The following is a 27,921-nucleotide window of genomic DNA, read 5'->3' as shown; positions in this document are numbered from 1 at the left end:
ATGTTCATTTATTTAGGCTTTGTACTTTCAGAACTAACTTTCTGCTCAATGGTGCAGAATGATAAAGGGGAGAATGGGGTGGGAACATTTTATATAACAGGCTCCTTGACAAAAAAGTAGTCTAGTAGTGAATAATACTAATGTGTAATCAAAAATCAACAGGAGTTCCTTTTCAAGGTGTTTTGTGACCCAGTGCCTCCGGATGTGAAAAGATGCAATCACACTCCCTTACTATATGCACTAACATTTCTGCTATTGTATTTCAGAGTAACAGGAATTCTCTGGGAAACTGCACTTTTTATTCTTAGTATGCCAAGTACAACGATCACACATTTGTAACTGCAGTTCACAGTGCTGATCACTAGTGTGACACTCTTCTGATACTGTACCACATTGTCCATTTTTATATAGGATAGTTTTGATTTGGGTAGTTGGGTCCTGTGAAAAAATATGAAAAAATGCACGTCCAAATATTTTAAGACAAAAATATGTCCTGAGTTTCCTTTAATAGTAGCATAAACATTTATTTTACCTTTAAAACCCAGTAATATTATATCAAACAACACAATTCATTCAACATTTTGGAGAAAGCCTTTATTTAGGCAAAAAAGTAAAGTTCAGTCCTCTGCAGTAGTTGTGGGTATGGTTTGTTCTGCAAAATATGGCATTTCAATAAAAACTGTTCTACTTTAGGCATCTGAAAAAGTGGTAACAATAAACTTCTGTCCGACATCAGCATTAGTAATATTCTTTTTCAATACCTGTGATTGCATCATATTTAGCATGCATTTAATTAAATAAAATGTTATATATTTACATTAATGCTGCGATTTACTGTAGTTAATTTCCCAACCAGATGAGAAGCAATTAAGAATTATTTTATAAATTCTGTATGTAGATGGTTTGCTACTTCATAATAGGCAACATCTGACAAGCATGTTGTATACAAATCATATTTAAAAAGGATAATGAAAAAAGAAACAGAAGATGAGCAATTCTGATTTAAATACCGATCATGTACAACCAGATAACGTTCCTCATGGTAATCATTAAAAAATCAAAGTGATAACTCAGTGATCAATGTGGTTTTTAGTGCATTTACTTTTCATGCAGGTACACCATTTTTACAAAACTATCAGTTCAGATTGCTTCTCACCTTTGCCAGTGTAATGTGAAATGTTTTTTACAATCAATATAACTGTTATACATATTTTAATTACTATTTTATGGTAAAGAAAATGTATTTTCCTATCCTGTCTTCATTTACAACTCCAGAATTATGACTACCTTACTTCAGTTGCGCAGAGGGTAAAGGTGTGATAACACATTTAGTGAAAGTGTTAAATATGCAGTATAACTCAGTGTGGTACAGCACAGGTACATTCAGTTCTTGATCGGTATTATGCCTGTTGATTACAAAGCACCATTTCTAATATTATCTGTGGCCTTTGCCAATAATGTACATATGTTTTAAGCTATGAGTGCAAAGTAGACATATTAAACATAGTTCAGTTGACAATAACAACAATAGCGTGCATTGCATAACATGCTAAAGTTAGGATGAAAGCGCACACAGAAATTGCCATAATCAAACAGATCTACTACAAGCACTTTCTCTTGTTATTAGCTAATGGCTGACTTGCTTACTGCCATTTGCTTGACACAGCAAGTACCCAAACTCCCACTAACTTGATTCTAGTAAATTATACAGCCATCTTTGAACCACAGCTCTAAACCTTAAACTCCTCTATTCCCTAACCCTAGCATCTAACATTTTCCCAAACCCCAGCCCTAAACATCCCCCTCAGCCTCTAACTCTGAATTCCCCTCTACTTCCCTAAACCTCAATTCCTCCTGTACCCCTTAACTCTCACCCTCTCCCTAAATCTAAAATGCTAGCTTATTTTCTAATCTTAAATTCCCTGTCCATGGGGCTAGACGACATCCCGGACTGTGTACTACATGAACTACAAAATGACCTGGCACCTGACTGACCTAAGTGTCATGTTTAATCATAGCCTCACCTCAGGCTTTGTGCCCACTGAGTGGTGCACAGCTACAGTTATCCCACTCCACAAGGGGGGATCCACCTTGGATACTGGGAACTACCGTCCCATCAGTCTGACGACGCTGATCTGCAAGGCCATGGAACATATTATCATGGAACTTCTAAATAAAGACATTGGCAACCTTCAAATACTGGACCCCACCCAGTTTGGGTTCATGAAGGGCTGATCATGTCTCCTGAACCTGATAGACTTCTTCAAATCAGTCTCCAGAGCCGTGGACAAGGATAAGGCAGTCCACCCAGCCTATCTGGCCCTCACCTAGGCCTTTGACACCAACCCCCACTCTGGAATCATAAATAAACTTAAGGTGGACATAAATTCCTATGTCACTTGATGGGTTGCCAACTGGTTACTGACAGAACCCACACTGTAAAAGTAGCCGACTCCAAATCTAGCTCCAGACAAGTGACAAGTGGAGTACCTCAGGGTTTAGTTCTGGGACCGCTCTTGTTGGCATCTACTTCTCTGAAGTACAGGCCAACACTAAGGGACTTTGGCTAACAAAGTTTGCAGATGACTTTGAGCCATTATTGAATCCCCAAATGATGTGGATATTCTACAAAAGGGCCTTACAGAAACAGATGCTTGGTGCCAGAACCATGGGCTCAAGCTCAATGCCAAGAAGTGTATAGTTATCCCCTTTGGGAAAAACCATGTACCCATGAATTACCACATAGGTGGCAGTACACTAAACACTGAAAGTGTGATAAGAGACTTAGGAACACAGGTGGACAGTGGTCTCATCTTCGATAGCCACATTGCCACAACAGTCAGGAAATTCTTCTATGTGGCACACCTCATCACTAAGGGATTTTCATCCAGAAAAAAGGAGGTCATTGTCTCACTGTACTCGTCCCTCATTAGACTCATCATAGAATACAATGCCCCATTTGGTATGTGCCTCACAAGACATCTGCAACAACTGGAAAGGCCACAGAAACACCTCACTAAAAGAATCACAGGCCTAAAGCAGATTCTGTATGCTGACCGACTAAAAATTTCCAGCTATACTCTGTCACATATCATCTACTCAGAGGCGATCTCTGCTTAACATACAAGACCATGTCAAGCCCAGAGCTGTTGGACACGGTACACTTAAAGAAATCCCAATCCATCAGAGCCACATGCTCCAGGGACTTAAACCTCATCATCACAATTAACAAAACATGCTGGAGGAATAGGTTCCTGACCCAGAGACTCCCCATACTCTGGAATAGACTGCCCATACATGTCAAGCAGAGCGCCTCCTTGGCCATCTTCAAAAGGAACCTTGATGACTGGATGGGAGATAGGAAATTTACCCCCGGGGATCATGTCAGTCATCCTGCTAGACAGGGGTCCAGGGAAGAAATAGCCAGGGAATTGTTATGGCTAGGCTTGTACAGGCCCTAGGGCTGATAGCCTAGTACAAACCTATGAACCTACGATAGCTCCTTAAACATACATTTCTTGACTGCTTTCTACCCTTAACCATAAAATCTCTTGTTCCCTAACCCTAAATTCCCCCTTTCTCCCTAACCTAAATCTCAATCAAACTCTCTAACCATATTCTCAAACCCTGCTCCTTAACCCTAGCCCTAACCCTAACTTCCCTAGTCACTAACTAATCCTAAACAGTAAAGTCTCACCCCATCCCATTTCTAGCCACGACCCCCACAGTTATCTTATTCATACTCGGCTATATGTTCAACTGGAAGCTCCACTCTCTTATGAATGACTGCCATACCTTGACAGGACATGAAGTTGAGTTCAAGTGTATATGGCTGCCATATGTGCTGCCTGACAGATGAGTTCCCACCTATGAGTCCGTGGCCTGTTAGTAGCTATGACCTGAGCAGATAAACTGGGCACTTAACTATCAAACTGAACTCAGAATACTGAAATATGTGACAGTAACATCATCACTAAATTCAGCTTTTACTGAACAAAATATGTGAAGGTAAGTTGTTCCATATTAAGAAAAAGAGATTAATATTTCAACAATAATAAAAGGAACAAAAAGTACACATCTGTACTATTCAAGGCCATAAGGATGGCACAGAAAAATGTAGTTATTTAAGCCCATAAAATATAAATAAAACACATGGCATTAAGGGAAAGTTCTGGGTCTGTGCATTATTCTTTCCACGTACAGTTTTGCCTGTTTCTACTACATTCTCATGCTGGAATACTATATACTAAAACAAGTCATTAAGGTACCCTAGCAGTGATGTATTTTTTTATGCATTCAGGTTTTCACTGCAAATTACAATGGGTATTACTCTCATGTTATTAATATCAACTACTGCTCAACTAGCTTTAAAATGGAGATTATATCAACAGTATGTACAAAGCAGCATTAGGTGTTTATGGCTAAGACACAACAATATAATGCCCATGTTGTAATAATGCATATTAAAAAGTGCTGTTTAATCTCTCAAAATCATGAACTGCAGTAAACTGATTCCCTGCTATACAGACTAGGTGTGTTATAGTCAGAAGGATACAACACTGATACAAAATTACTGGGACAGAGGATGAGAAAGGTTATGTCTGCTCTTTAACTTGAGCATCATATTAAAAAAATGCTCCTGGGTATGCCAAAAGTTAATAAAAAACTCTTTCAGATTAGTGCACATTAAATAAATATATGATTGTTTCTCAATCAACATCCACAAATAAAGAAATCACACTCATAACATTATGACATTCTCAAGTGAGATCTAGTGCAGTCTATAGTACAAATATCATAGAAAATGAATTTAATGAGATATATTTATGAAGAGTACAAATAAATTAGATTTTCTTTCAGATATTAGACATTATGCATTATGAGTCCTGAAAAGTTTTTCATGTAACTATTTTAACAGCTGTTTGGCAAATGGATATTCTTGCTGGAATAATTTACTCAACAGTTGACACTTTGTTTCTAAATTCCCAAAAGATGGGCAGCTTAAGCTACAAGTAAATACAGCAAACAAATGCAGCTAAAATAAATAATAAAAATGATAATAAATAAAACTAGCTTCTTTCTTTCAGATGTTCTCACTATTACAAATGATGCCTCATGTGTCAGTGAGGCACCCATTCAGTAATGAGAACATTACCCTCACAATCTACATCAGCACTGATATAATGACAGCACTGTGTTCTGGGGAGAGATAGAAAGAAGGTAAGTGTTTTAAGCTAAACAAAACCTAATTGTTAATGAATATTTAAATTTTGCATAGGAGAGTTTTTTTGCAGTATCTTAAGTTACTTCGACTTTCCCTATATTGTAGGGCAAAGTGCACAAATCCTTTTAGTTACCATAATATTTTTTTTCACTATCACTCACCATTAACCACATGACATTAAGTAACTACTTTACTGGTACATCCATGTACATAAGCTTAAGTTGAACAATTTTAAATGTTTATACAAATATAGGCCAGCAAACCCATACTATGTACAATATATTATGTAAACATTGACAGTCGTCATTCTGTTTAACTGCTGCCTGGAGACACTACCAAACTGGTAGCTAGATAAGTGCTACTGAATGTATTTCACTTTAAAATGTTCTCTAAACCTTAAATTCATCACATGTAGTTACTGCTCATTTGTTGTGTTGAAAAATACTCTTTCATCTTCAGATATTATACTCGGGCTCTCCATGTTGGCTAACAATGTGTGATGGTCATCTATGCCTTGTTGATTTGATGGCGCTTGTTTTTCTTTCTTTGCAATGTACGGCAACTGGTCCAATGAGAAGTCCATGTCTTTGAAGGCATGCAGGAGGAATATGCCAATGATGATAGTACAGAATCCTGTAATGGTGCCTATAATGTCTGCTACTAACATGCCATTCCATTCTTTGAACAGGATGACAGAACATGTTATCACAATGGTAGTAAAGAACACGTAGTAGATTGGAGTCACGATGGAAGTGTTAAATATGTCCAAGGCTTTGTTTAGATAATTGATCTGAGTAGTTACTGAAAGTATCAGTGAAACCAAGAGAATGTAGGTTAGTGGAGTTTTATAAACAGGCTTCTTCTCAAGTAACTCCTTGATAGCAATTCCGAGGCCTTTTACACAGGATACAGAAAATGCTCCAATTAGAGAACATATAGCAATATAGACCAATGCATTTTTCTGACCAATCTTTGGTGCCACAAAACAGATCAGCACCAAGGATGCGATGATTGTAACTATAGCAAAAGCAATGAATCCTGTTAAAAGAAGAGCAAAAAAAAAAAAAAATAAAATTAGAACAAAGTCATCACATTGGATACTGTGTTAAAATTTACTGAGCAGAAATGCAGAACAAATGCATTTCTTACACTCAATATGGGAATACTGATAACTTCCTCCAATTAACATATTATGCAAATAAAGACTAAGGGAATCAGACCTAAGGATATATGATGAAACTTGGTAGCTGATTATATCCTTAATTCTCTATGCTAAGCATCCTGACACTGAATGACAAGTATACAAGTGCAAAGCTAAAGACAGTGCATTTTAATTTGGTGATTATTATTATTATTATTATTATTATTATTATTATTATTATAAGTGAAAGTTACATTAAAAATGTAGTCTTTTAACAAGATTTGCACAACCTTATCTTTCCGGAGGGTTGCTTCCACATTCATTATGGCAGCAGAGAGGCATTTACACAGAAAATGTATCCATCTTAACTATGCTATGCATTTGAAAATAGCATAAATAAAAAAAATGCCCTTCCCTTAATTAGAGTACCTATCAAAATACAAGCATCAGTGCTTCATGTAACGCGTATATCTTAAGAAATCTTACTCGAGTACTGCTTGTCTAAAGTGTTACTTTCAGCCCACTGTCATACTTGAGTTGTTAATATTACTTTTATTATTATGTTGGTATCTGTGAACTCCCCAAAAAATTGCTGTCATAAAAGAGCTGAAATATATATCCATTCCAGAAATAGAATGACCATACAATCGGTACAATGCCATGCATGTGCCTAAGTAGACAATACAAATTTAAGTATTCAGCTTAAAGGCCAGGCAGCAAAGAAACTTCCAGTGATGTTACTGGGTTTATAACTATTCTATAAACATTGGAACAAAGATGACATGCATATTTTGTTAATATATAGTATCTATTTATTAGAAGGAGTAGCCAACTAGTTTTGTAGTATTGTTCTTCCTGCACATGATCGCAATTAAAGCAAAATAATTTATACAGTTCTAAAATAGCATATTTTATTATCAACAAATTGAAAATTCTACTTTTAACCATTTGGCTTTAGATAAATCTAAAATGAACCAGGTTTCATGCAAAACTGCTTCCGCTGAGGGCAACTACATAACAAGCAACCTGTTCAACTATTTTAAAGGTTCTCCTGGCACCTTGATGTTTAATTGTGTTGCTTCAAAACCTGCTAAGTGGAGGACAATGTATTGAGATAATATTTTACGAATGAATATCATGAAAGAATACCCCTGAGAGGAAGCAAACATACTTGCCATATATAGCATACATTCTCCACCTCATTCTTTTATTACAAGAATATATACAATCACACTGTAATAAATCCACAATGCAGGAACACACACAATCACACTGTAATAAATCCACAATGCAGGAATACACACAATCACACTGTAATAAATCCACAATGCAGGAATACACACAATCATGTTGTAATAAATCCACAATGCAGCAATACACATAATCACACTGCAATAAATCCACAATGCAGGAATGCACACAATCATGTTGTAATAAATCCACAATGCAGGGATACACACAATCACTCTGTAATAAATCCATGATGCAGGAATACACACAATCACTCTGTAATAAATCCATGATGCAGGAATACACACAATCATGCTGTAATAAATCCATGATGCAGGAATACACACAATCACTCTGAAATAAATCCATGATGCAGGAATACACACAATCACACTGTAATAAATCCATGATGCAGGAATACATACAATCATGCTGTAATAAATCCATGGTGCAGGAATACACACAGTCACTTTGTAATAAATCCATGATGCAGGAATACACACAATCACACTGTAATAAATCCATGATGCAGGAATATACACAGTCACACTGTAATAGATCCATAATGTAGGAATACGCATGATCACAAGGTAAGAAATCCATGATGTAGGAATATACATGATCACACTTTAATAAATCCATGATGCAGGAATACACACAATCACTCTGTAATAAATCCATGATGCAGGAATACACACAATCATGCTGTAATAAATCCATGATGCAGGAATACACACAATCACTCTGTAATAAATCCATGATGCAGGAATACACACAGTCACTCTGTAATAAATCCATGATGCAGGAATACACATAATCACACTGTAATAAATCCACGATGCAGGAATATACACAATCACACTGTAACAGATCCATGATGTTGGAATACACACGATCACGAGGTAAGAAATCCATGATGCAGGAATATACATGATCACACTTTAATAAATCCATGATGCAGGAATACACACAATCATGCTGTAATAAATCCATGATGCAGGAATACACACAATTATGCTGTAATAAATCCACAATGCAGGAATATAAACAATCACACTGTAATAAATACATCCTGCAGGAATATACACAATCACACTGTAACAAATCCATCCTGCAGGAATATAGACAATCACACTGTAATCGATCCATCATGCAGGAATATACACAATCACATTGTAATAAATCCATGATGTAGGAATACACATGATCACAAGGTAAGACATCAATGATGCAGGAATATACATGATCACACTGTAATAAATCCATGATGTAGGAATACACACTGTCACACTGTAATAAATCCATGATGCATTCTACTTCTATGATATGCCAAAGAGTGACTTGTAACTCATGCATGCCTAATAAGCATGACTACTATAGCTTGGTAAAAGGCAGCAGATATAGCTTATTTCACTTTAGAAAGGCCTTTCCCAATGAAGAACCCAAGAGACATCCAGGAAAAAGACTTTCTAAAAGATGAGAAGAGAAATGATTTCTTTAAGTCTAGTTGAAACAGAGGCTGAGAAGGAGTTTCATGACACATCTTAAAGCGTCTAGACAAATGGAAAAAGAGACTGCAGGTGCATGACAATCATCCAAATATGGAAAGAAGTATATTCCTTGAAGTCTTCATTCAGCAAATACTGTAGAAACAGACTTTGTAAACACCTTTGGTGCAGAAGATAGATCAAAAGGCACAACAAAGAACTGATAATGCAAGACAGATATTTAAATAAAAAAAAAGACTGAATACCTTGCCAAGAGGAATGGGATGGTAGCAATTTGTAAGTCTAATGTTACTATGAAAATGAGGGGGGTTATGAGAGATAACATGTTTTGAAGGGATACTGTTTTTAACTTTGAAACCTTGATATATAGATTGAGGAAGGAAAGGTCAATAACTCGTCTCCAAGTCCTGCCTTTCTTTGGCACCAGAAAAATCCTTGAATAAAAAATGTACATCTGATCTGATGGTACTAATTGTATGACTCCTGAGAAATGCGATCCAAAACTGGAGGAATCAGACATGAGGAGGAACTTCCTAAAAAGGAGAAACTCCCACTATTGTCTGTACCATGTTGCAGGATTCTTAGAACCCATTTTTCAGAGAAAATCTTATGTTAATGGGAAGATGAAGCCCTAGACTGAGGGATAGTTTGCCAGGGTTTGGTGGGGAGAAGAAGATAGTAGAATCAAGTAATCATTGTCCTTGACTCTGTGAGACTTTTCCTTTCTTTTTAAATCTTCCTTGCTGTTGCTTTTAAAAATCCTGTTTGCTGTTACTTTGCTGCTTAAATTGCCTCTTGAAAAAAGTGTCCTGCATTGGAAAGAAACTTTTTTATTGAACATAGAAAAGGACAATCAGAAAATCTGGGTTTTCTTTTCAGTCAATTTCTTTCTTTCATCAATTTTTAAGAACATCAGCAGGAGAGCGGCCAAGCATCCTTGTCTAGGGAAGAGTTTAAAATCTCAGATTTAACGTTTTCTTGTAAACTTTGAAAATGTAATCAAGCAAATCTTCTCATGACTGAACCACTAGCTGCAATACTGGATACCACATCAGCAAAACCATAAGAACACTTCAAAGAGTGGTTGATTACATGAGAAGCAACAATAATTAAAGAATTTCATAAAGTTTTAATTTATGAGGAAGGCAGGTTAATAGTTAACTTTCTCATGATCTCAAGGGAAGCCAATAAAATTCCCAACATGTGAGCCTGGCAGTTCAAAATTATGAAAGTTGAAGTGGCAGAATAAACTTTATTCTGCCACTTTATCAAAGTTATAGTGACAAAAGAATAAACTTTGTTCCCAAAACTAGCTTTCCCATCCTTGTCAGAGGGTATGGGTAAACATTAACAATCTGTTTAACAGCAGACAATTTTGATAAGAAAATTGAAGAATTTGCTTTTGGATTATAAAACAGATATTTATGAATCTGAAATACTCTGTATAACCTATCAAACATTTTTAGAAGCAGAAAGTTGACTTTCAGATGTGCTGCATGCTGTTAAGCAAACATCTTCTAAAAAAGCTGATAAAAAAGAGTGACATCTGCAGGCTGTGGAATATGCAACTGCAAAAAATCATAATACTATTACTGGGAAATAAAGATTTCATTATGTTCACAATGGGAAAAAAACATTTTAATTTAGCTAAAGTTTCAGAAAAAGGTAACTACTCTTCTGGAGTGAAATCTGAAGTGACACTTTCCTCATAATCAGAATCTTCAGCTTGGGAAGAAATCACTCTCCCTCTATTCCTTACTCTTTTGACTGAAAATCAATATCAGAAAGTGAGGGAACTATTTTATTTTATTTTTTTTCTATATTTGTATTCAGTGAAGAAATAACATTAAAAGCTGAACTAATCCCTTAGCAAACCCCAGGACGTTTTCCCTGCCCATAGCTTAAGAAACAGGTGAATCAATATTCTTAATTTCTTGTTTTCAGACTCTCTGGACAAAGACAAGTCATGCCAAAGGCACTATCCTGGGAATCAGTCACCCTTGCTCAGCTATGAGATAAATCTCGAGACCAACAAAAGTGGGTTACTTTTGCTCAATGAAGATAACTCTACAGTTACATAGCATTCTAATGCCTTGTCCTGGTAACTTCTCAAGGAACTGAAGAGTAGGAGCGCAAGTCACAGAAAGGAAAACCTCCGTAAAATTGACACAGCTTTAATATACACAGTAATAATGCCAGAAACACACTTTCATTAATGCTCTTATAGGAAAATACATGCGTTTCCGTCCTATCTACTGGACTTCATCAGATGTTAATTCCACATAATCAACTCACTTTTATACATCAATTAAAAGCCAAAAGCCAATAAAAAAGTACTAATTAACTTTGAATGCACCAATAAACATAACCATTGGGCTCATTAATATTCACAAGTATTATATCATTTCTAACAACATTATTACCTTTCAATAAATATAAATAATTATAAATACATACTTAAATAACATTTCATAAATAAATATAAAGCCATTTTTAAAAAGTATTTATATAATTATATTCTATTATAAAAAGGGCATAAAAATAAATATTATTGGAAAAACTTCATATTATATAAAAGGAAGAAACTTTATAATCAAACATCACCATCTAGTGATAAATAAATACATTGCACTAAACCTCATAATTTAGCTGCCTTTAATTTTAAAAGGGGTAATATGGAAACATATTCATTTAAACCTGGGGATTTACTTGCTTCCAATGTTACTTACCACCATAATTCCCTATAACCTATAGTGTCTTCCCAAGGGCCCCCCCAATACCACTTTTAATATGTTCTATTCCAAAAAAGTAAAATTTACTATCTTTACATACCTTTGAATGCTTAAATAAAGCATTTGTTTCTTTCTCTTTCATTATATCATAGGTATGTTCATAAATTCTTCTTTTTAGGGTTCTTTCTGTCTTACCTATATAAAAGGACCCACACTTTTCACAGGTGGCAAGATAAACTAAACCCTTAGAATCACAGTTGTACAATCCTTTACTAATAATCCATCTATCCCTACTTTCTACATATATTTTCTCTTTGTTAGCAATATAATCACATTGATTGCACTTCCAACATTTATATGTACCACTCTTTCTAGTATTAATAACTCTATTAATCTTATTATGATCAAACTTCTTATGTTCCAAAATTTTCTTAATACTATTAGAGTTTCTATATACAACCTTAGGTGTACATTTAGGTATTCCCTCCAAGTCAGTAAATGCTGTAAATCTTTCCCATTCTTTCTGAAAAATGTATCTAGTATTATAATTTAAGGCATTATATTCTAAAATAAGGGAATGTTGATATTCCCCAATATTATTTAATTCCTTCATTCCCATAACCTGATTAATATTAGTTTCCTTTATTCCTAAAATGGGCTTAAATTTATCAAGTCTACCTCTTTCCACTTCAGACCTAATATATGCAATAAAATCCTTACCATATCCCCTTTCTAAAAACATACTTTCCAAAAGATCACATTCCAAGATAAAATCATTAGAATTACTTGTCATATGTGACCCTCTCACAAATTGACCCTTTACTATATTTTTCTTACAATGTGCTGGATGTGCACTATCATAGTGTAAGAAGGAATTACAATAAGTTGGTTTCCTATATACCTTGGTTTCAAATGAATCATTACATTTATATATTTCTATATCCAAATATTGTAAGCTTGGGTCCGATATCTTATAAGTAAATCTAAGAAAATCTGTAGTCTCATTAATATATTTCATAAATTCATCAAGTTTCTCATTCCCTCCTGTCCAAAAAAACACAATATCATTAAGGAACCACCTGTAAAGACTCCAAAAAGAATTAAAACTAGAATTAAGGATAAATGTTTCCTCCCAGTTAGCCAAGACTAGGTTTGCAAATGTAGGTGCACAGGCTGCGCACATAGCCACAGCTTGTATTTGTTGGAAACATTCTCCATTAAATAAAAAATTATTATTAAGGACCATTTCCATCAAGCCTGTGCACACCACCTTTTCTCTATGGGTTAATATTCTGTCTTGAAACACTTCATCGTCAAACATTCACATACCTTCGGAATAAGGTATGGATGAGAAAAGATCCACAATATCTATTGTCACAAATAATAAATCATCAGAAAATAACTCCGAGTTAACTACCCTTAAAAGGCCCCATGAATCTTTTAAAATTGCTTTCTTACTAGTCCATATATGCTTAACTTTATTGTCTATAAATTTAGCTAGTGGTAATGTTTTTGAACCATCCGCCGATACAATGTGTCTCAGTGGGAGGTCTGTCACATCCTTATGAACTTTAGGGATGCCATAGATTACTGGTATCTTTGGTTTATCCACCTTCAAATAAGAAAATGTATTTCCATCTATGCTCCCATCATTCACCATGGCCTCTAATTCCATGTCAATTCTCTTATACGTTAAATTAATTTCATTTCTAGAGACTACAGAATATTTATTTTCGTCTCTAAGAATTTGATTCATTTTTCCTTCATATATAATAGTATCCATGATAATAGCCCCTCCACCCTTATCTGGTTTCATATTCTCACATTAAAATTATGTTTTAATTCATTAAGGATCTTGTGTTCTACTTCATTAAGGTTCATATTACTTCTAGTTCTTCTTTGTGCCTTCCTTATTTCACTTTCCATGACAAATTCTAATTTTTTAAGTTGAGGATGAATAGGAGGATTAAATGTAGATTTCTTTACTAACATTTGATTAGAGCCCACCATATTATACTTATTATTCTTAAAAAATACCAAATTCATATTAATTTTCCTTAAAAATAATTTTATATCAAGGAGTGTTGTAGTCAAATCTCCTTTAACCTGAGGAATAAATTTAAAACCTTTTCCTAACAAACTAAAATGTTCTTAAAAAATATTCCCTATCTAATGGAGGAAATTCCCTATCATAATTATATTCATTCAACCCCTCTCCTATCTGGTAATGCTCCAACTCCTGACCCTGTTTGTAAATTATTTTATTATTCTTACTAATATTATTGTTTTTATGATATGAATAAGTATATGTGGGAGGCTTGGGGTAGCTCAAATTATTTTCATAATCCTGTATATCACGTTTTAGTTTCTCCATCTTCCTCTTTATTAAACCCTTACATTTGTCATCAATTTCATCCCTTATCTTAAAATATTTTTCTCTTTCCTCATTAAAACCAAAAAATAAATCCTCTTTAATAAGCCCTTCTAATTCATCGATATCTTTTTGTAAAATTACTAAATTCCTATTATTTTCCTTAATAATTAATTTCAAAATATCAATACCACTTCTATTAAAAACATCCAATAATTCCTTATGGAAAGCTGAGCCCAATTGAACATTATTAGGAAATTTATAAATTCTTAAGCCTTTAGGAACAATGTTCCTATTAATGCATTCCATTAAATAAGCATTCTCAATCAACAGTGTTCTATATTTAAACATACATTTAGACATATTGTCCACCATTTTATTAAAGGAATCTCCATTCTTCAACCCTTTCGGGTTAAAATTGTCCAGTTTAAAGTGTTAGTTTATATTTAACCTGTTATTGGTCTCTATGGGTCTAGATGAAGGGACAGTACCTGAATTATCACGACCCAAGTTCTGTGTATTATTGCCGACACCTTCCACTCTGTTGTACATCGGACTACCATCCAAAAACATTCTAGGTGTAGCTGCAGGATTGAATGTTCCACCATTCGGTTCCAAAAGGTCGCCGGCGTTAGCACCATCACCCAAAAGCTCCCTCTTTCTCTTGCTCTTTGGAAAATTCAGCTCACCAGTTCCGCTTCCGGTAGTTTGGGACCCACTTCCTGTAGATTGGGACGCCTGCAATTTCGTCCCCAGCAAAGTTTTACACAACAGTGTCAGCAAATCTACCAGCTCAGTCAATTGCCCGATCAATTTCCGGGACTGACCGAGCTCATCATGTCCCTTCAAAGACAGAGATCCACTCTCCATGAAACCGCAATAAACATCGATAAAACACAAAGTATGTGGAAAGCTCTCCAAAAAAACCCAAATAACTGAACAGTAGGAGCACAAGTCACTGAAAGGAAAACCTCCGTGAAATTGACACAGCTTTAATATACACAGTAATAAAACCAGAAACACACTTTCATTAACGCTCTTATAGGAAAATACATGCGTTTTCGTCCTATCCACTGGACTTCATCAGATGTTAATTCCACATAATCAACTCACTTTTATACATCAATTAAAAGCCAAAAGCCAATAAAAAAGTACTAATTAACTTTGAATGCACCAATAAACATAACCATTGGGCTCATTAATATTCACAAGTATTATATCATTTCCAACAACATTATTACCTTTCAATAAATATAAATAATTATAAATACATACTTAAATAACATTTCATAAATAAATATAAAACCATTTTTAAAAAGCATTTATATAATTATATTATAGGTACATGGACCTCATAAGTAAGTTTTTTGGTCCAGAGCAGTTGGAGCTACAGAAAAGTGTTGATGCACTACTGAACAGAATCACGGAAGACTTCAAGGAGCCCGGTTATCAACAGAGACTTAGAAATTTACAGCGTGATCTTGTTGAAAATGATGAGAAACTTCGTAAACAAAAGACACAAAAGTTAAGACGTGACTTTGAGGATTTTTCCTCAGGCAATATCTTTGTTTGGCCCAAGTACAAGGGGGCCTCGAACATCGATGACGTGAATGGTGATGGCCGAGTGACGAGGCGCCAACAAGGAGTACGTAGAGGTGAGGTACGCAGTGAACCAGCCATGTGCGAAGGGAACATAAAACCTGCAAAGGAACCGGTTACCACGGAGCAACCTGACCAACTAAGACGAACAGCAGCACAACAGGAGCCGGACATCGCGGAAGTAAGGAAGGAGCAGCTCGCACAGGCACCCGCTAATGCGGGTGAAATGCCAGGATCCTCGCAAGCAATAGGAACAACTTGCTTGACAAATAATGAGGGCTCACATGTGAAGGGTTCTAATGAGCTGTATATAGACAAGGGAGCACGTCCTAAGCAGGAGCAAACACGACAACGTTTTTTAGAGAGCTTGCCAGCTCCAGTGAAGAAACGTACACCTTGGAAGAGATCGCACAGCGAAGGGAGAGATCCCAACAAAAGGAGACGAACTTTGGAGTGACTAGTGATATTTGCTGTGGTATGGTGTACAATTTATCTTCACATATTTTGACAGAGGATGAGTTGTTCGTCTTGAACAAAGGTTTGACATTTGTGCCAGGGAGGGCTAGTATTTATAGTGATGTAGTACTTGATATAGCGCTTTTTTGTAGAAATTTGGCTTTAAAGTGTATGTTTCATAATGCTTCTAATAATGAATCTACCAATTGTGACGCTAATTCAGTGTTGAGGCAACCTAGTACATTTATACCTCCGTTTACTACAGCTATGAACATGTTTATTAATAGATGTGAAAGTGATCTGAGAAGACATTTTAATGAGGGTGTACAAAGCAAGTTTTTTAATTTAACAGTAGCACAGCAGAAAGCTCTAGGTGATTTGTCCAATAATAATGAGATTGTTATTAAGGGAGCGGACAAAGGGGGAGCCATTGTCGTACTAGATACAGCATTGTATGATCAGAAATTGCAGGACCTGCTATCTGATAACAACACTTACATCCCCATTAATCCTGTCACCATAGTTAGGATAGTTCAAGGTGTACATGAAGAGTTAAAGCGTCTTCATTTTGAAATGATGATTGATGATGACTTGTTAAAATTCTTGATGGTTGCCAAGCCGACTACACCTGTGTTTAAAGCTTTACCCAAAATTCACAAATCGTTGAGTGACCCTCCCCTTAGGCCCATTGTATCTGGACGAGGATGGGTCACTGAAAACGTATCTATTTGGTTAGAATGCAATATGAAACCATTTGTGGATAGGGTGTCCTCTATATTGAAGGACTCGAAAGGTTTTTTGCAGGTAGTAAGAGATTTTCAGCTCAAACAAAACTACATCAACAGCATAATGGTTACCTTAGATGTACAAAATCTTTTCACTGTTATAAGTAATGATTATGGAATACGAGCGATAGAGTATGTTCTTAAAGAAATGGGAGAAAGTGATATAACAACTAAATTGATATGTAGGTTGTTGGGAGTTACCTTGGAAAACAACGTTTTCATAGGGGGCTCGCAGGCATATAGGCAGGCGCAGGGGGTAGCCATGGGCACCCCCTGTGCCAACACATATGCAAATTTGGTTCTCTATTTCTGGGAGAAGAATAACATTTTTAACAGTGACAGATGGAAAGTACACATAGGAGCCTATGTGCGTTTTGTAGATGATATATTTATTTTTTGGCAGGGCACCACAGTTGAACTGTATAGTTTCTTGGAATATCTTCACTCCACCACGTCTTTTCTTAAATTCACTCTGAAATACTCCAGGGAACAAATAGACTATTTAGACGTTAACATAAGCTATACTTTGGATGGGTATATTTCAACGTTACACAAAAAAGATTGTTGGAAGAACCATCTACTATCATATGATAGTATGCACCCTCGCTATATGTTTCCCAACATAGTTAAAAGCCAAGTGTGTAGAACTTCTAGACTATGCTTAGATGATATGGATTTCAACAGAGAGGTAGGAGATCTAAAAGCATGTTTTGGTGAGAGAGGTTATAATGAGGGCATGGTCAATACAGTGATGGATTCTGGCCTAAAGAAACGAAGTGAAGGATACAAACCTTGGTTGAGGCAAGGTCCAACGGAAGGTGCAAAACATCAGAAGAACAAAAGACATGATGGGGTTAGGCTTTACTTTACGTATAGCAGTGACATCAAGGATATACAGGGTATAGTCAGAAGAAATTGGAATATATTAAGAAGTGACCCTAAATTAGACACCTTGATTGGTGAAGCACCCGATTTTGGCTATAGACGTAATAAAAATCTCAAGGATATACTTTGCAAAGAAAAGTCAGCCTCTGGTAGCAAGTCACTGATCACAAGAACAGGGACGGTAGCTTGTGGTACATGTAAGGCGTGTAGTAGCATTAATAAGTCCAATACTTTTAAACATCCAATTACAGGACAGTTATTTGAATTTAAGGCCAAGGCCACATGTAGAACCACCAATGTGGTTTACTTGGCTGAATGTACACAGTGTCCGGTATATTATGTAGGGATGACAAATAATATGTTAAAGGTCAGGATCCTACAGCATTTGTCCAGTATAAGAAATAAAGATCAGCACAATGCACTTTATAGGCATCTGATAAATAACCCCACACACACATTTTTATTTAAGGCCATCACTAATGTGAGTTTAGGAGCTAGAGGGGGGGATATCAAATTGCTTACTGAGACACTTGAATCCAAATGGATTATAACATTGGGATCACATAGATATCCAGGCATCAATGAAATTGTTCCTTTAAAACCTGCCCTACAAAATAGGCGGGTAAGGTATTAGGAATGCTTGTTTTTGATTGGTTGTCAGTATGTTTAAATGTAAAGACCAGTGTTATTTTATTTGTCTGATGAAGGGTTGGAGAACCCGAAAGCGCTTACCACTGTTTGGAGTTGCTGTTGTTTTTATTAAAACAGTTTTTGTTTTTACAGCCTTGTCTTGCCAATCTTTCTTTCTCAAGTTTGGACTATTTTGGCTTGGCAAGACTTTAGCTACAGCACAGAGCATTTTTTCCTGTCATAAGATATGGGATGAAATTGATGACAAATGTAAGGGTTTAATAAACAGGAAAATGGAGAAACTAAAACGTGATATACAGGATTATGAAAATAATTTGATCTACCCCAAGCCTCCCACATATACTTATTCATATCATAAAAACAATAATATTAGTAAGAATAATAAAATAATTTACAAACAGGGTCAGGAATTGGAGCATTACCAGATAGGAGAGGGGTTGAATGAATATGATTATGATAGGGAATTTCCTCCATTAGAGAGGGAATATAGGCCCCCTGCTGTCTAGAGGTCTCAGAATGGAAATTTTCTTATGAGAGGGGGGAGAAGGGAGAGGGGGAGATATTAAATGGAAGTACCCCTGACCCAGAGTTAAAAATTATTGAATATGGTATACTTGAGGAAGGATGTAAAAATGTTTTTAATGGTTTTACTATTTGTAATTATAGTAATGTTCCACTTGAAAAAGAACATTTTAGTTTGTTAGGAAAAGGTTTTAAATTTATTCCTCAGGTTAAAGGAGATTTGACTACAACACTCCTTGATATAAAATTATTTTTAAGGAAAATGAATATGAATTTGGTATTTTTTAAGAATGATAAGTATAATATGGTGGGCTCTAGTCAAATGTTAGTAAAGAAATCTACATTTAATCCTCCTATTCATCCTCAACTTAAAAATTTAGAATTTGTCATGGAAAGTGAAATAAGGAAGGCACAAAGAAGAACTAGAAGTAATATGAACCTTAATGAAGTAGAACACAAGATCCTTAATGAATTAAAACATAATTTTAATGTGAGAATAATGAAACCAGATAAGGGTGGACAGGCTATTATCATGGATAATATTATATATGAAGGAAAAATGAATCAAATTCTTAGAGACGAAAATAAATACTCTGTAGTCTCTAGAAATGAAATTAATTTAGCGTATAAGAGAATTGACATGGAATTAGAGGCCATGGTGAATGATGGGAGCATAAATGGACATACATTTTCTTATTTGAAGGTGGATAAACCAAAGATACCAGTAATCTATGGCATCCCTAAAGTTCATAAGGATGTGACAGACCCCCCACTGAGACCCATTGTATCGGCGGATGGTTTAAAAACATTACCACTAGCTAAATTTATAGACAATAAAGTTAAGCATATATGGACTAGTAAGAAAGCAATTTTAAAAGATTCATGGGGCCTTTTAAGGGTAGTTAACTCGGAGTTATTTTCTGATGATTTATTATTTGTGACAATAGATATTGTGGATCTTTTCTCATCCATACCTTATTCCGAAGGTATGAGAATGTTTGAGGATGAAGTGTTTCAAGACAGAATATTAACCCATAGAGAAAAGGTGGTGTGCACAGGCTTGATGGAAATGGTCCTTAATAATATTTTTTTATTATTTAATGGAGACTTTTTCCAACAAATCCAAGGTGTGGCTATGGGCGCAGCCTGTGCACCTACATTTGCAAACCTAGTCTTGGCTAACTGGGAGGAAAAATGTATCCTTAATTCTAGTTTTAATTCTTGTTGGAGTCTTTACAGGAGGTTCCTTGATGATATAGTGTTTTTTGGACAGGAGGGAATGAGAAACTTGATGAATTTATGAAATATATTAATGAGACTACAGATTTTCTTTGATTTACTTATAAGATATCGGACTTAAGCTTACAATATTTGGATATAGAAATATATAAATGTAATGATTCATTTGAAACCAAGGTATATAGGAAACCAACTTATTGTAATTCCTTCTTACACTATGATAGTGCACATCCAGCACATTGCAAGAAAAATATAGTAAAGGGTCAATTTGTGAGAGGGTCATGTATGACAAGTAATTCTAATGATTTTATCTTGGAATGTGATCTTTTGGAAAGTATGTTTTTAGAAAGGGGGTATGGTAAGGATTTTATTGCAAATATTAGGTCTGAAGTGGAAAGAGGTAGACTTGATAAATTTAAGCCCATTTTAGGAATAAAGGAAACTAATATTAATCAGGTTATGGGAATGAAAGAATTAAATACTATTGGGGAATATCAACATGCCCTTATTTTAGAATATAATGCTTTAAATTATAATACTAGATTAATTTTTCAGAAAGAATGGGAAAAATTTACAGCATTTACTGACTTGGAGGGAATACCTAAATGTACACCTAAGGTTGTATATAGAAACTCTAATAGTATTAAGAAAATTTTGGAACATAAGAAGTTTGATCATAATAAGTTTAATAGAGTTATTAGTACTAGAAAGAGTGGTACTTATAAATGTGGGAAGTGCAATCAATGTGATTATATTGCTAACAAAGAGAAAATATATGTAGAAAGTAGGGATAGATGGATTATTAGTAAAGGATTGTACAACTGTGATTCTAAGTTTAGTTTATCTTGCCACCTGTGAAAAGTGCGGGTCCTTTTATATAGGTAAGACAGAAAGAACCCTAAAAAGACTAATTTATGAACATACCTATGATATAATGAAAGAGAATGAAACAAATGCTTTATTTAAGCATTCAAAGGTATGTAAAGGTAGTAAATTTTACTTTTTTGTAATTGAACATATTAAAAGTGGTATTAGAGGGGGCCCTTGGGAAGACACTATAGGTTATAGGGAATTATGGTGGCAAGTAACATTGGAAGCAAGTAAATCCCCATGTTTAAATGAATATGTTTCCATATTACCCCTTTTAAAATTAAAGGCAGCTAAATTATGAGGTTTAGTGCAATGTATTTATTTATCACGAGATGGTGCTATTTGATTATAAAGTTTCTTCCTTTTATATAATATGAAGTTTTTCCAATAATATTTATTTTTATGCCCTTTTTTATAATAGAATATAATTATATAAATACTTTTTAAAAATGGTTTTATATTTATTTATGAAATGTTATTTAAGTATGTATATATAATTATTTATATTTATTGAAAGGTAATAATGTTGTTGGAAATGATATAATACTTGTGAATATTAATGAGCCCAATGGTTATGTTTATTGGTGCATTCAAAGTTAATTAATACTTTTTATTGGCTTTTGGCTTTTAATTGATGTATAAAAGTGAGTTGATTATGTGGAATTAACATCTGATGAAGTCCAGTGGATAGGATGAAAACTCATGTATTTTCCTATAAGAGCGTTAATGAAAGTGTGTTTCTGGCGTTATTACTGTGTATATTAAATCCGTGTCAATTTTATGGAGGTTTTCCTTTCTGTGACTTGAGCTCCTACTCTTCAGTTATTTGGTTTTTTTTGGAGAGCTTTCTGCATACTTTGTGTTTTAACTTCTCACGGAGCTACAGCGGAAGGACCAAAATACATCATTGAGAAGTCCGTGGATCCAAGTCCAGCCACAGCAGGGTCACCCATTATCAGGAGGCAGTGAGGAGGCTGGCTTAACACAATTAAGTGTCCCAAGAAATGTTGTTTCTTGAGGACAGCAGAAGGGAGAACTGAGGAGACCAGTAAATGCTCAATGGTTTAACTGAGAAAAAAGTCAGAAAATGGGTAGCAGAGCCTGGATGAGTAAGTAAAATTCTTGAAAGAAATATACATTTTGTGAGGTAGAAAATCAAATGGCAATTCCCAAAAGCACAATGTCCTGCCACTAAGACATATATTACACAAAAATATGTAAATTTAAGTAGAAAATAAGTAGAAAATAGATTTTTACATTCACTGGTTAAACTCCCTCACAAGTCATTACAGTCCATAAAAATTATCTTAATAGATTCACAAAAAAACAAACAAAAAATGTAAAAATGAAAATGTGGAAGGTTTTCACTGGCAAGATATTTTATTTGCTCAGCCTTGAGGGATTGCTAGCTGACCGTCAGCTCCACAAAGCATGCTGAGGTAGTGTACTTCAGTGGCAAGAAAACTCTGAAATGTTTGGTACCCAAACTGCTCCTTTTATGTGGCCTGCTAGAGCCTGTGGCAGTTATGGTACATGGAATATGCCCTGAAGATTTGAAAACTGGAAAGCTGTCATATCCTTGGCAGGATACAACCTAAATAGCTTAGGCTACTGCAGCAGTGATCTAATGTTGAACATCAGCATCCCTTTGTTTTTTTTTTTTCAAATATGGTCCACTTGCCATGCAAACTCCATCTAGACGCAGGGCAAAACTGGAAGACTTATGTGCAGAGAATGTGAGTGCTCACTCTAAGAGACTATCAGGAATCCCTGAACCATTCACATTTATACCTTGGCTTCCAGAAACATCAGAATGGTCAAACTATGTAGCCCAAAGCCTTCAAGAAACTCCCAACAAATGGATCAAATCTTGGAAGACTGGCTGATCAGGTTTCTGTATATGATGGTCTGATTTTCCCCTGCTCAGCTTGTCTGCCATACTGTTTTGTTCTGATAGAGTGTAAGATACCTACAGAGTGAGATTGTGCTGTGAAGCTATAGCACAAGTTACCAAGGCTAGTTTGCAGAGGGAGTATGACTTGGTTCTCCCTTGCTTGTTGATGTACTACAAAATTATTGTAGTGTCTGTAATGACTTGAAGAGGGACCAAAGATGATTCAGAGAATTGATCAGGGCAAGCATATCTTATATATATATATATATATATATATATATATATATATATATATATATATATATATATATATATATATATATATATTCTTGCTTCTGTCCTTGGTATCCCACTTTTATCTCTATTGAAACTGCACCCTAAGCAAGTCCGAGGAATTTGTGGTGACTGACTGCTTTGGAACAGGGTGAAATAAAGGGAGTTTTAGGGGTATCTGTTGTCTCCAGCAAGAGATTTCTCTTTTGACAAACCCCAGCACTGGGATTTAAAAGGACAAAGATGTTGGTGCTGGAACCAAGTGACTAAAGATAAACTGAATCTTTCTCGTACTGAGTCTTGCCAGAGGTTTCATGAGAATCATAGAAGCCATGAGACCCAAAACCTGAGGTATTCCCTTGTAGTGGCTGGAGTCTGTGTAGAAAGATCTATTTTTTTTTCCTGTGAAAGAAAATCTCTTTGAACTGTGGTGTCCAGTTAACATTCCAGAAATAAAATCCTTTGAGGAGTCAAGAAAGACATTTGAATGTTCTTTTGGAATTTCAGCACATGTAAGAGATCTCCCATATGACAGAGAGACTTCTACAATTCTGAAAAAGACTCTGCAAAGATAAACAAGTCGTCTAAATATGGGAAAATGTGTATATCCTCCAGCCTGCAATGAGCTATAACTCCTGTCTGGCATCTACTTTTCTGATGTGAAAGCTAATAAAAATTCTGTCTCACCAAGTTTGGAGATGGCTGCAAGCTAGGAGCATTCATTGAATTCCCAAATGACTTAGCCATCCTGCAGGAAGGTATGTACCAAATAAATAATTGGTGGAAAAATCATGGACTGAAACTAAATGCCAAAAAATGCATTATTGTATCCTTTGGGGAGTTATCTTTCCCAGAGAACTACCACATTATCAATGCACCCCTAATAGTTGACCTAGTTGTTCAGGATTTGGGAACTTATATGGACAGTAACCTAATGTTTGACCAACATGTGTATATTGTAAGAAAGTCCTTCTAAACTGCACAGTTTATAAACAAAGTGATTGCATCTAGATATTGGGATGTTGTTGACCCCCTTTTACTTTTCCCTCATTAGGCCTAATCACTGAATACAATGGCCCCTGTGGCATGCATCTGGCATGCACCCACAGAAATACCTTATTAAAAGGACACAAGCATTCAACAATATGGCCTACATGGACTGACTCAAAGCCCTGTCACTATACTTGGTATTCTTACAAACTGCTAAGAGGTGACCTGTGTCTGACATACAAGGCATCCTGCAATCAATTACTGAAGAATTTACTGCTCATTAGCAAGACAAATGGCATCAGAAATACTTGGTCTATGGATCTAAACCTCTTCTGCAATATCAATAGAATGGTTTGAAAAGACAGAGAGACACGTATATCTTGCAGAGGATACGTCTGCGAACACTCTTGCTGCAGTGGATAATCAAAAGGGTAAGACAAAGAACTGATAATGTGATCCAGACACACAACATTTTAAGAAATAGCTGAAGTCCTGATGAACAGGAATGAGATGACAATCAACATGAATGAAGAATAAGAGGGAACTGGTTGTGAAGTGACATCATTTTGAATTTAGGCCCTATCACAAACAGGTATAGGAAAGAAAGATCCAGAACTGATCTCCAAGTATTTTCTTTCTTTGGCACTAAAAGTATCCTTCTGTGAAATCCCTTTCCCACTTGGTTATGGAGAATTGGTTTTATTACTCCCTTGGACAGCAGGTGATGAAGGATAGGTCAACGTCAGACCATCGAATGACCATATTGTTACATATTATCTCATCGACAATACAGGCCTTTACTTATTTATTTATTTTACATTTGTTGACCGGACTAGTCTAACTGGATACATGTCCATTTTCAGTAGAGGCCCAGTGAGATAAGCTCCATGGAAACAAAAACAAAAACATCTTATATAAAAAAACAAAATCTCATATACAAATGTTCATCTGTACAATGCACATTGCAGGTACAGTACAGAAATAATCAAAGAGGGCAGACATTCATAACATAGTCAAAAGAAATGCAGGTACAATACAAAAAAATGCAGGTTAATACATAATATAAAAAAGAAGGTAGGTTAAAATATAATATAATTATGTTAGTAAAAAAAGTTGTCACAATAATAAGTTTCCAGAAGATGCAAGTAACAGTATATAGTAGGACAAGGTTATGTTGTAATTTAAGGAAAATAGATTTTGATTAATGAGAAGAAGAGGGTAGGCAGAAGCAAGATTAGAAGAGCTAGTTTCTTAGTCAGGCTTCGTACAGGGGCACAACCAGTGTGTTCTGAGGAAGAGTTTTAGTTTGCTTTTGAAAAGTGATATAGAAGGAAGTGAGGAGAGTTCACTGGGAAGTAGGTTCCAGTATCTTCCAACAGTATTAGAGAAGAGCGAGTCCCCAGCTCTGTTGTTTGATTTAGAAATATCTACAAGAAGTTTATGAGATGATCGTAAGGTCTTCAGATTGGTATAGGGGATGATGAGGGTAGATAGTACAGGAGTATTGGAAGGTTGGTAAAGGGTTTTATGGGCAATGCTCAGGTGGTGGAATTTAAGCTGATTTTGCAGTTCAAGCCATCCTAGCTGCTTTAGATTATAACAGTGGTGAGTTCTGAATGGGTTTCCTGTAGCAAATCTGGTTATGTTATTGTAGGAATGTTCCATTTTATTGAGGTTGTTTTTAGATAGATTTGTATATATGGGTGAGGCATAGAGGAGAGTACATATTAGATGAGTGTGAGCAATAGTTATTCTAGCTGCAGGAGAGAGGAAGGGTTTGATCCTATAGAGAGAGCCCAGTTTTCTGTTAACAGTTTTTAGAGTATTATTGATATGGGTGTCGAAGTTGAGGTTGTTGTCTATGGTTATACCTAGTAGTTTGGTTGTAGGTTCTGGGGATATGAGAGTACCGTTATTGGATGTTACTGTGAAATCTATTGTGGAGGACTTACGAGTAGGAGTAAAAGGAGGAGTTTAGTTTTTTGGGGTTCAGGAGGAGACAGCTCTGTGTAAACCATTGTTCAGCTGTGTTAAGCACCTTTTGGATAAGGAAGTGAAGTTCAGATTTGGATGTGGGTGAGCATATAAGAGTGGAATCATCTGCGTATTGGATGCATGTAGCTTGGAGAATTGCTAGGTGAAGGTCATTGATAAATATAGAAAAAAGTAGGGGTCCTAATATGTACTCTTGAGGGACACCAAGGTTAACAGGCAGGTGGGTAGATAGAATATTGTGCCAAAGCACAGCCTGTTGTCTGTTATCTAAGTAGGACTTGAACCATTTTACAGCAAGTTCATCTAGTGACAGGGATTTAAGGATATTTATAAGTATTTGGTGATTTACCATATTCAATGCATTGGACAGATCAATAAACAATGCAGAGGAAAGCATATTGTGGTTACAGTTTTTGTTAATACATTCAGTAAAGGAAAGGAGGGCAGTAGTAGTGCTGTGGGAAGGTCTGAAACCATGTTGACAGCTGGATAGTAAATTATTTTGGATTAGGTGGTCTAGCATTTGCCTGTGGATACATATTTCCATGATCTTTGCCAAGGAGAAAGTAGGGCTATGGGACGGTAGTTGGAGAATTCAGTAGAGCTTCCACCCTTATGTAGGTGGATAATATGGGAGACTTTCCAGATACTGGGGATGTGTCCTTCACTGATGGTTCTACTGATAAGAATGGAAATGGGATAGGTGATTGATTTGGCTGCTTTTTGTAGATATTCAGTGGGTAGTTGGTCTGCTGAAGGAGAGGATGGTTTCAGTTTTTGGATACGGGTAAGAATATATCCTGTTGGGACTGGTTGGAAGAGAAATGGAGGGGGTTGGGTAGAGTTAGAGTTAGATATAAAAAAGCTATTAGGTGATAACTGACTGGCAAGTGTTTGAATGGCTTCAGTGAAAAAGGTATTAAAGGCATTGGCAGTATGCTTGGGATTTTTCAGGTCTGTGCCTTGTGGATTTGGTGTGATAAATTGACCTGGGTGTAGTAGTTGGTTAATACTTGCCCAGAACGTTTGTGGTTTATTAAGGTAAGTTTACTGGAATTGTCGGCAGCACTTTCTTTTGTCAGAGAGTAAAGCATTTTTAGTGTCATTTCTCAGCTGTCTAAAGTTTTGTTGGTCTACTGGGTTTTTAGTCATTCGCCATTTGTTCCAGTATTTATTTCCGAGATGGATTTTTTGCTTGGTTTCTTTTGAAAGCCATGGGGCAGATTTAGTTCTAATTCTGATAGAGTGGGTTGGAGCATGGTCATCAAGTATGGCTAGGAAGCTAGAATTAAACTTCAACCCGTTCTGACTGCGATTGTGTTATGGTGGTGATCATGACATTTATTTTTTTCCCCAGTGTAGTGTGATCTCGTAGTTAGCATATATAATTAGTGGGGGAGTGGGAGGGGTGGCCACCTGCACTGTCGATGAGATGACATTCGACAATGTGGCTGTTTGACAGTGTGACATAGACTCATGAAGAACAGGTAGTAATAAAAGAGTCTGGCCTGGCCTGGATTAATTTCCTATACCAAACAAAGTCCTATGCACGGGGG

The 27,921-nt window shown here is 35.8% G+C and overlaps 1 protein-coding gene across 1 annotated transcript in view; it reads right to left on the bottom strand.

Annotated features, from left to right (window-relative positions):
• Positions 1-4,709: 4,709 nt before the first annotated feature.
• NIPAL1 (NIPA like domain containing 1) overlaps positions 4,710-27,921 on the bottom strand; it is a 683,348-nt gene continuing 660,136 nt past the window's right edge. Inside the window, exon 6 of the mRNA XM_044061412.1 lies at positions 4,710-6,262. Within this exon, the coding sequence (XP_043917347.1) occupies positions 5,640-6,262 (623 nt within the window). The 3' untranslated portion in view covers positions 4,710-5,639. The remainder of the gene's footprint in view (positions 6,263-27,921) is intronic.

This window comes from Protopterus annectens, chromosome 2.part0 (assembly GCF_019279795.1).
Source record: "Protopterus annectens isolate FY-2018-M chromosome 2.part0, PAN1.0, whole genome shotgun sequence".
Taxonomy (NCBI): domain Eukaryota; kingdom Metazoa; phylum Chordata; order Ceratodontiformes; family Protopteridae; genus Protopterus; species Protopterus annectens.
This window is presented reverse-complemented; position numbering and strand designations above follow the sequence as displayed.